Source organism: Neofelis nebulosa, chromosome 18, assembly GCF_028018385.1.
Source record: "Neofelis nebulosa isolate mNeoNeb1 chromosome 18, mNeoNeb1.pri, whole genome shotgun sequence".
Taxonomy (NCBI): domain Eukaryota; kingdom Metazoa; phylum Chordata; class Mammalia; order Carnivora; family Felidae; genus Neofelis; species Neofelis nebulosa.
The window spans coordinates 2,159,379-2,170,031 of NC_080799.1; the positions used below are offsets into that span (position 1 = coordinate 2,159,379).

General features: G+C 51.6%; 1 protein-coding gene across 2 annotated transcripts in view; it reads right to left on the reverse strand.

The window, feature by feature from the left end:
- The window catches only part of GNA12 (G protein subunit alpha 12), a 113,420-nt gene that overhangs the window by 62,895 nt on the left and 39,872 nt on the right, over nucleotides 1–10,653 (reverse strand). The window contains exon 2 of one of the 2 annotated variants that reach the window (XM_058711581.1): nucleotides 5,631–5,846. The exons of the other annotated variant lie outside the window; for it this stretch is intronic. Within the exon in view, the coding sequence (XP_058567564.1) occupies nucleotides 5,631–5,846 (216 nt within the window). The remainder of the gene's footprint in view (nucleotides 1–5,630; nucleotides 5,847–10,653) is intronic. 2 annotated transcript variants of the gene reach the window in all.

Genomic DNA, 10,653 nt, shown 5'->3' on the forward strand with positions numbered 1-10,653 from the left:
TGTGTGCGTGCCACACGTCCGCCCGCGCGGCCTCCCTGCCATCTGCACAGATGCTGGGCTCACAACAGGACAACGGGAGGTCATGTGGAGACTCCAGGGACCGTCCGGTACTCTGAGCGCGAGACGGTGCGCCTGACCTAGGGTCACACCAAGCCGTTTCCGGAGCCGTTGGGCCACAGTCTCGAGAGCACACTGGCTGCCTTCAGGCAGGCAGGTCGGCACCCGGTGAGCCCCTGGCTGCTCACACGGGTCAGGGTCGGGGGAGCTGGTGATGAACACGAGGTAGACTACATAACGAGCAGTCGTGCAGAAGCAAACGCCCCAGCAGCGGTAAATCCGAAGAGGTGGGACCGAGTGTCAGAACCCCTGGTGCTCGGGCCGCGGTTCTCAGTCTGTCACCGGGCCTTCCGTGGGAGCCCAGCAGCCGGCCTCCGCCTGCCCACCACCGAGCCACTTCTGGAAACCTGAGAGCGGCTGCAAGCACACAGCGGTTCTGCGGCTCATGGGGGTCCTGCGCTGCTCCGCACCGCCCCTCGTCCCCGGGCCGGAACGGGGTGGACAGGGAACCCAGGCCAGACCGGCGGCCTCCCCCCGCCACCGAGCCCGGGCTCCTCCCTGCTCCCACAGTGGCTACGCTGGTGACACCCTGTTGTGTCGCCGCCGCCTCGTGACCACAGGGGAGGCGAACCGGCCTGAGCAGGAGAAGGGGGACGGTGCCAAGGAAGGCCCAGAGAGGTTCCCCGGTGGCCTCACGGTCCTGCACGTCTGCTGAATGCCCTCCCCCCCACCCAGCTGCCCCTCACTCCCATCTTCACACAGCTCCCCCATGAAGAACCTCCCCTCATCCCTCCCTGCCCGGCTGGAAGTGCCTATTTTCTCCGTTTAGGCCTAACGTAGCCTGTGTCTTCCTCAATTATACAATTATATTTCTTGGCACATTTCACTGCAATTATTTGTTTGTAAGTGTGTCTGTCTCACCAGCTTTCAGAACAAATGGGACTCGACCTCAGCACAGCGCCCGGCATGCAGAGAGGGCTAAGTGAGCGTCCGCCTGCCACATGGCCCAGCAAGGACCACGATGTGCAAACTCACGGTCACTATCGGGGCGGAACTTATACACAAAGGACAACGTGCCCACCTCCGCTGTACTGTAGTAACGAACGAGACCCTAATTTCAAAGGTATCACAGAAAGCAGTAAGTGATGAATACATTATCCATATTCTATATTACGGGCACGTGAATTAGCGCGTAAATCGCAAAATTCATTTAAAGACCCAAAACTGTCTTTAGCTAGCACAAGGTCACAGGCAGAGACGATACTTACGTTCGTCTATCTACGAGGAAACCTCTGGTGTGCCTTGCTACGTCTCAGAAGCGCTGTGAAAGGTAAGATCTAACGTAGTGCGGTTGTGCGCTTTGTTTCTGAGCTGCAGAGCTTATCAAATTCCACGTGTGACTGGCAGTCGGCCTCAGGGACCACACAGAAGGGCCAGGCGGCCTCCTCTTTGGAGCGGGAAGAGCCCCGGCCTGCACACCCACCCTGCTCTCCGCCGAGGAGGAAGGGCCCTCACACGGCCGTCACCAGACTAGGCCTTTCTCCTCCCTCTCCCTGGACTGGCAAGTAAACCCAGAGGGCAGAGGGGACAGGAACAGTCTAACACCTGGTGGACAGCAATTCTCAAAGCAGCTGGATCTGTCCAGTGAGACTGTCAAGGGCCTGTCACCTGGGGAGGAAAAAAGAAAAAAAAAAAAAAAAGAAAACCAAGTTGATGAAGCATCAGCCTGGAAAGGATGTGACACTTAAGAAAGGTCCCCAGAGGAGAGAGAGCAAGGTCGGACTGCAGATGGGGAAGGGAAGGGCCTGGTCATGCTGCACGGAGATGCTTCTGTTCCCCACGGCAGGCCCTGCCTGCACGCCTCGGCAATAATGACCACGAAGGCCTACTGTCCCCCATTTCAATCAGATGCTCTGATTTTTAACTTATTTCTTAACTTTAGGGGGGCAGGGGGAAGGGAGAAAATGCCAAGCAGGCTCCAAGCTCAGTGTGGGGCCCGACGCAGGGCTCAATCCCGTGACCGTGGCATCATGACGGGAGCTGAAATCAAGACTCAGACGCTCACCCGACGAAGCTACCCAGTTGCCCTACTAATTTTTATAAAAAAAACACACCGAAAAGTACAAAGTAGAAGAATAAGAAATACTGGGGCGCGTGGGTGGCTCAGTCGGTTAAGCAGCCGACTCCTGATTTCAGCTCAGGTCACAATCTCACAGTTTGTGGGTTTGAGCCCCGTGTCGGGCTCTATGTTCACTGTTCGGAGCCTGCTTTGGATCCTCTGTCTCCCTCTCTCTGCCCCACCTCCGTGCCATCTCTGTCAAACAAATAAATGTTTAAAAAACCTGAAGAAAAAAATCCAAACAAACACCTGGGGCGCCTGGGTGGCTCAGTCGGTGGGGCAACCGGCTTGGGCTCAGCTCATGATCCCACGGTTCATGAGTCTGAGCCCCGCAGTGGGGTCTGTGCCGTCAGCACAGAGCCTGCTTCGGTTCCATCCTCTCTCTCTGTCCCTCCCCTGCTCGTGCTCTCTCTCCCGCTCAGAAACAGACAAACAAACGAACGAATAACAAATACATACCTACCACCCAGTGAACCAAACCCAGGGGCAGCTGCTCCCGGTTACGGCGGCCGTGAAGCCTACAGGACTGCCGGGAACAGTACGCCTCTTGGGCACTGCGTCTTGGGGGAGCCTGGCTGCTGGGCGCACAAGACGGAAACGGGCCGGAAACAGGCCAAGGTGGAACCTTGCTCCACTTTCACCTGACCCCACGCCGGGGTGAGGCCTAAAGGCTCTCGGGGACAGGCTGCTGTTGGCCTCATGACTGCCATGCCCCAGCCGATCACACCCGTGGCCAGCACAGAAGGTGCTCCTTAAGTGTCGGATGAATGAATGGAGTTAGAAAGACACAGACTGGCTTCTGAGGCCCAAGTTGCTCGCAGGGATTACTACGGAGACGGGCTGCGGAAGCCATAACCTCTGTGGCGCACTTCCACGTCCTTCCCTGCACGAGGCCTCGACCTCAGCTGGGAGGCCCCTAGCTCGACATGACTGCCCCCCACATGACTGTGGAACAAGGCAGACAGGAGTCGGGCAAAACCACCCCCACACCACCCTCCCTGACGGAAGGCTGACCGAGCGAGAGCTCTGAGTAATCAGCCGTGGATGCCTACATGTGCCTCTCTGGTCAGTTCTCGACGGGTAGTAGCGATTCCACGTCCTTTACAGGGACAAAGACTCAAACCCCAGTGTTACACGGAGATGCTGTATTCCCTAGCCGTTCCGATGTTCCTGCCCCTCAGAAGATTAAGATTTCTTTCTGTGAAAGACATCTTCCAGTTCTGTCGACTGTTCCACCGTAATTTTTGTTCTTTTTATTTTTTAATTTTTTTTTTAACCTTTATTTATTTTTGAGACAGAGAGAGACAGAGCATGAATGGGGGAGGGTCAGCGAGACAGAGGGAGACACAGAATCCGAAACAGGCTCCAGGCTCCGAGCTGTCAGCACAGAGCCCGACGCGGGACTCGAACTCACGGACCGCGAGATCGTGACCTGAGCCGAAGTCGGCCGCTTAACCAAAGGAGCCACCCAGGTGCCCTTCCACCGTAATTCTTGAAGTTAACTTGAAAAAGCATGTCAAGGTGAGAAATGTTCCCGGTTGGATCCAGCGATGGGTATTAAGGCGAGTGGGCAAAAGCTTCAGGGGCAACAGGACACCTGCATCGCCTCAAAGCACCACCCCACCCCGCCCCCCGCCCGCGTATATGACAGTACCCGGGAGCTTGACAGCTGAGAAACCCAGCAGCCACGGCCTTCACTGAGCCACGAAGGCTCGCGTCGCTACGAGGGGGCACACCATCGCTTCCGCAGTTTTCTGGCCAAAAACGAATAATCTCGTCCTAACAAGGAGGAAATACCAGACCGACCCAAGTAGGGACATTCCACAAAATAACTGATCGGTGCTCTTTAATAGTGTCAAGGTCACAGAAACCAAGGAAAGACGGAGGACCGTCACTGACGGAGGACTGTCACTGACTGCAGACTAAGGCAATGTGGGGTCCTGAGCCGGATCCTGGCACACAGGGAAGTCCCCAGTGGAAAACGGTGCAACCGGAAAAAGGTCTGTTGTTTCATTCACGATATGGAACCAACACGAGTCTTCCGGTCACGGCGGCCGTGCTACAGCTGTGGGACAGGTCAGCCTTAGGGGCGACGGGGTGAACAGCATATGGAAACTGAACGGAAAAAATGACCAGGCAGACCACATAAATACATGACAAAAATACAAATAACTCATTAGAAAAAAGTGGCAAGAGCACCAAAGGCATATCCCAGAAGGCACACAGCCGATAAGCATCATTAGGGGAATTTCAATGACACCACGAGAAGCTACTATCACAATTTTAAAGCCAGGTAACGCTAGTATCAGCGAGGACGGAGCTAACGGGGACCCTTTTCTGCTGCTGGCAGACGTGTTACAGGGACGACCACCCTGGAACATGACCTGCTGCATCTGGTCTATTTGGAGGCATAGGCGTCCGCGGACTGGGCAGCCCTCCTCACCCGGTACGTGTTGCAAGGAAACCCCCAAACACATGCGTCTGGAGACACACAAGAGAGACCACAGCAGTTCTGTGTGGAGTGGCAAAACACGGAAAACAGTTCCCAAGCACAGCTTTGAAAGAACGGACGGATCCTGTTTATTCCCGCCGTGGACAGACGGCTGCAGAGAAAATGAAGGAACCACAGCCACACCAGCAACGCGAGTGAATTCCGAAATCGCAAGTCACAGGAGAGCATATTCACTATGAAACCATTTATATAAACTTTGAAAGTAGACAAGACGCTTTAAAAATACATCTTGTAGCAAAACTGTCAAGAAAGGGACTGATGGTTCAAAACGTGGGGTCCCAGCTCACAGGGGCAAAGGGAGCGAGAGTCACAGGTGCTTCTGGCCCCCCCGGGGTGTGGACGGACGGACGGATGGACGGCGGGCACAGCTGCTCCTGTTACAGGGGAAGTCTGAAGCCCTGTCTAGAGCGAATGAAGGTTGTTAGGAAAAAGCCAAACGCAAACCGGCGTGTCTTCAATGAATCTAAATGACAAAGACGACCAGGCATATCTCAAAACTTTTGGACATTAAAACGGAAGGAAAGAACCCAAAGAAAGCAAGTGGACGGTTCGGATTAGCAACCAAGGAGCTGATCTGGAAGGAGACAGTCACCACCTGCCAGCCGGGAGCTGCACCGTGCAAGCCAGAAAGCGGTTTCAAGGAGACGTTAACTTCCCACCATGAACAAGGCCTGAACATTTTAAGCCCCGTGAGTTACACGGAGCTTTAACAGTACTTTGTACTCCTTGTACTTACTTAGCCAGAATGAATGAAAATTGCCCCTGATGAACCATTTAGATAGCTTCATTTGCCTCCAGTGTGTTTGCTGTTGGTGGTGTTGAATATTAGGACGTACAGCAATTTGCAGCTTGCCTGTACTTTGACAGTTTTTAAGGAACTTCTGAAGGCCAAGACCGGTCATGAAAATCACGATCGTGTAGCCTGGGGGAGGGCTCACTCACCAGCTGGAACTCGCTCCTCCGGCTAAAAGCCTCCCTGATGCCGGAGTCCCTCCAGAGAGCGCTCAGGGCGGGGACGTACAGCTGGAAGGTGGCAGGCTCCACGGGCAGCCCCGCCTTGTTCTCAAAGGCCAGGAGAAACATGCCGTGCTTCTCATTTTCCGAATGCTGCCACGGGATGCCCAGCTTGTCTCGCGCATCCACGAGGACCCTTGAGCCCTAGGAGATAAAGGAGACAGAGAGGGTTTAATCACACTCCCAAGACCGCACCACGACAGAGAGCCGCGGCACAGGCCTTGACCGTCACGCGGCAGCAAACTCACAGGTTATCAACCAGGGTCTGTGTCCTGCTTCGTTTGGTCAAGTCACCCGTGTCTCAACTCGCTGAAACCTGGCAGCTCCTCGACACCAGGAGGACACGACGGTCTGAAAGCCTGGAGCGAATGGGCGAGCCACCAACAGGTGGCCAGTAACCACCAGATGGGACAAAACCAAGATGCACAAGCTGAGCGGCCTGCCCCCCCCCCCCCCCCGAAACAGGGGCCCGTGGGCACATCCTGGATTGAATGCCGCCACTGTTAGTGATGAGGAGAGGCTGTTTTTCATTATTTGGCTTAGTTCCTCACTGTTAGAAATAGAGTATTCTTGGCCCCTTTCTTACCTCACAGACAGGTTAAGAAAGGGGATGGAGAAACAGCCTCAACCCAGGTAGGTGTCCAGTCTGCGGGGGACACTGTCCTGGGGATAACGGCCCCACTGGGCAGTAACAAGGTCCAGTTCATCATTCTCACCCCAGTGCTTCCAAATTAGCAACACGGTATGGAAGCAAGTTTCTGAGTTCTTCTGAGGGGACCCAATGAACGCTCTCTGGCACCGTGAATCCTGCGGGGGGGGGGGGGGGGTGTCAAAGACCAGCAGGGGGCCTGTCTGGAAAAGCCTTCACAGGCTCAGGGTGGTCTGGTGGGGCCTGGAACGACAGGGGGCAGTAACTCGTCTCCTGGCACAGAGAACACCAGGACCTCACTGCTACTGGGCACTTGTTTTAAAAAAACAATCAGGGCACTTGGGAGGCTTAGTCGGTTGAGCTCAGGTCACGATCTCGCCATTGACGAGTTCGAGCCCCGCATCAGGCTCTGTGCTGACAGCTCGGAGCCTGGAGCCTGCCTCGGATTCTGTGTCTCCCACTGTCTCTCCTCCACCCCTCCCCCGCTCATGCTCTGTCTCAAAAATAAATAAATATTAAAAAATAATAATAGTAACGGCTTTATAGGATATATGTCACATACAGTCCCCCCATTTAAACTGTACAACTCAGTGGAAGTTTCACGTCCAACAACTTGGGTCAGAGCGGATTCATTCATCATCAATTGTGCCTTCCTTGTATCCCTGCTGTAGCATGTGTGGTGCCTACAACTTTCGTTTCTGCATTGAAACACTGAGCCGAATGGTAACGGGGACCAAAAAGAGTAGTGCAATTTGTCCTCCAGGTCTAGACCAGGACTGTCTGGTGACAGATGTTCCTGCGAGTTCCCTCCTCGGGGCCCACACTCGTCTGCCATCCGTAACCAGGCCCATTTCTACTGATCCACAAACACATGTCCAAGGCTCACAGGCACCATGGGTAAACAGGTTTATGAAGCAGAGTCTGATCTGTAGAAACTCGGAATCTAGCTAGGGAAACAGACCTACGAATTAAAACAATTGATAACCATTCACCATAAAAATACTCAGAAAACTAGGAATAGAGGACAACTTCCTTAACTTTGAGAAGACTCACAAAAACTGACAGCTAATGTCATAATTAACAGTGAAGGACTGAATCCTTTTCTCTAAAATCAGGAACAAGAGAAGGCGCCCACTTGTGGAGGTGCCAATGAATACAGTACTGGTAGTTCTAGCCAGTAATGGCAAGGTGAAGACATACAAGGTACAGAGATCAGCAAGAGGGAAAAATAAAACTGAGTCTATTTGCAGATAAAATGAAATGATGGTCTATGTGGAAAATTCCAAGGAATCTACCAAAAAAACTTCCTCGTGAATTCATTCAGCAAGGTCGCCGGATGTAAAATTAACCTATAGAAATCAACTGTCTTTCTACTTACTAGCAATGAACGTGTGGAAATTGTAATTTAAAATGCTGTATCAACAATCACTAAGAAAGTAGAAATCGTATAAAACATGTCCAGGACCTGTATGTTGAAAACTACAAAATGTTGACGAAAGAAACCAAAGTGAACCTAACAAATGGAGAGATATACCATGTTCATGGATTGGGAGTTTGAAAATAGTAAATATTCTCTCTAAATTGATATACAAGTCTAACACAATTTCTATAAATCCCAGCAAGATCTTTTAGGGGCACGAATATGGATGGATATATGAGTGTTGTATATAGATGTGTGTGTGTGTGTGTGTGTGTGTGTGTGTGTGTGTGTAGCTATCCTAAAATTTTTGGGAAGGTACTAGATTAGCTGCAACAATTTAGAAAAAGAAACTCAGTGAAAGGAATCACTCAACTCAATTTCAACACTTATTATATAGCTATGATAATCAAGATTGTGCGGTACTGGTGACAGGACAGGAACAGACACACAGATCAACTGAACATAACTGAGAACCCAGAGATGGCCCCACATAAGTGTGGCCCACTGAGTTTTATAAAGATCCAATTACAGAGAGGGAGAACAGCCTTTTCAACAAATGGTGCGGGAGTAACTGGGCATCCACAGGCAAAGGAAAAAAGAACCCTGACCTCCAGCCTCACATTTTATACAGAATCCACTCAAAAGGCAAAACTAGACCATAGGAGAAAATCTTCCGGATCTACAGCTCGGTGAATAGTTCCTAGGTGATGCAATGCATAATTTATAAAAGAAAACATCAAGAAACTGGACTTCATCAAAATTAGAACTGTGCTCTGCAGAAGACTCTCTGAAGAGGCTGAAAAGATGCTCTATGGGCTAGGAGGCAATACCCACCACACATCCGACAAAGGACGTGAGTCTAGAATTTATAGAGAACACTCAAAACTCAACAGTTAGAAACACAATCCAGTTAGGAAATGGGCAGAAGACATGATGAGACGTTTCGCCAGGGAGCACACACAGAGAGCACGCAAGCAGGTGAGAGACCAGATGTTCAAGGCTACCAGCCATCAGGGCAAAGCAGGTTAAGACCAGAGAAGGTACCGTTACACAGTATTCAAACAGCTGAAACGAACAAACAAAACCAGTGACAACACCAGAGGGTGGTGAGGGCGCAGAGATATTTAATCTCTCATACATTGTTGATGGGATCTGAGGCGGCACAGCCACTCTGGAAACCGTTTTCCGGTTTCTTAAAAAATTAAACCTGTATTTATCAAACAATCCAGCCATCTCACTCCTGGGCACTGACCTCAGAGAAATCAGAATTTACGTCCGCACAGAAACATGTGCAAGAATGTTCATAGCAGCTTTATTCATAACAGCCTAGAGCTGGAAACAGCCCCAAAGTCCTTCAATAGACAAATGGTCACACGCTGTGGGGCCCCCGTACCAGGAAAAAGGACATGGCAGTAAAAGGGAATGAGCACTTGATTCATGGAACAACCTGGACGGGGCTCAAAAAAAAATTATGCTGAGTAAAAAAAAAAGCCAGTCTCAGAAGATCACATGCTATGTGATTCTGTGTAGAGACTATTCTTGAAGTGACAAAATTATAAAGACAGAACACAAATTAGTGGCTGCCAGGGACTGGGAACGGCAGAGGAAGCAGGAGGGGGGGGGGGGGGGGGGATGGTCCCAGGGTAGCTGGAGATCTACACACACACCCACACCCACACACAGTAACAATGTCAATTTCCTGATCGTGATAGTGCACTGGAGTTCTAGAAAATGTAACCACTGGGGAAAACCGTGATACCTCTCCCCTGCTATCTTTGCAAGTGCCTGGGAACCTAGAATTATCTCAAAATATATTTTTATTTTATTATTTTTTAAGTTTATTATTTATTTTTGAGAGAGCGAGCACAAGTGGGGGAGGGGCAGGGCGAGAGGGAGAGAGAATCCCAAGCAGGCTTTGCGCTGTCAGCATGGAGCCCGACCGGGGTGGGGGGGCGGGGGGGCTCGATCTCACGAACTGTGAGATCATGACCTGAGCTGAAATCCAGAGTCAGACACTTAACCAACTGAGCCACCCAAGAGCCCCCAAAACGTTTTTTCAAAAGCTAACTAGCAGCCATGACAGTAAATGTTCCGATTTCGTGGTGTGGAAAGGTAAGGTTTACCAGGGGAGGGGGAGGGGGAGGAGGGTGGAGATTAGCAGGAAAATGAGATGGATGGGTCTCAGCAGAGCCTGAAGCGCAGGATAACTTCAACCTGGCACCAATGGACTAGAACCCACCCAGAGGAAAACCGGACTTGAATAAATCCTCAGCTCTCCTTCCTCTGGGTTCCAACCACCCCATTCCTCCCTCTGGGTCCTTCCCGTCTCCCCATTTTCTGACAACGTCACACCAAGCTCCCGCCTGCCCAAAAGGACAGTCTCGAAAAGCTTCAAGAACCCAAGAGAACAAAGATGTTTCACATTCTCCACATTACGCGGGACAAGAAATATCTGAGTACAGAGAAGGCAGAGGAGACCTCTCTGGTGAGGTTCTTGGCACAGGGTCACAGCACCCTTGTGGAAACCAGACAAAGGCTCCCACCGTCCTCGCACACAAGGCCCCTCTTCCGGCAGAGGGGCTGGGTCGGGATTTGAGCCCTCCCCCAGGCCCAGCTCCAGCCCCAGGTCAGGTGACCAACCCAACTACCTCTCCTGAAAATCCAGCCCGCTCAAGTTCAACTCAGGAAATGCGGTCTGACACACAGTGCCCTTCTGACACATCAAAAAGTCTGGCTTGACAAGGAGCACATCCTCACTCACACGGTAAACTGAACCTCTGCTCCCGGGGGGTTTCATTTTCATGTATCAGAGATGAAGGCAGGGAATCAAAACGGACTTGGAGGCCCGAGCGGTCGTTTCCAAGACTGCTTTCAACACTGCA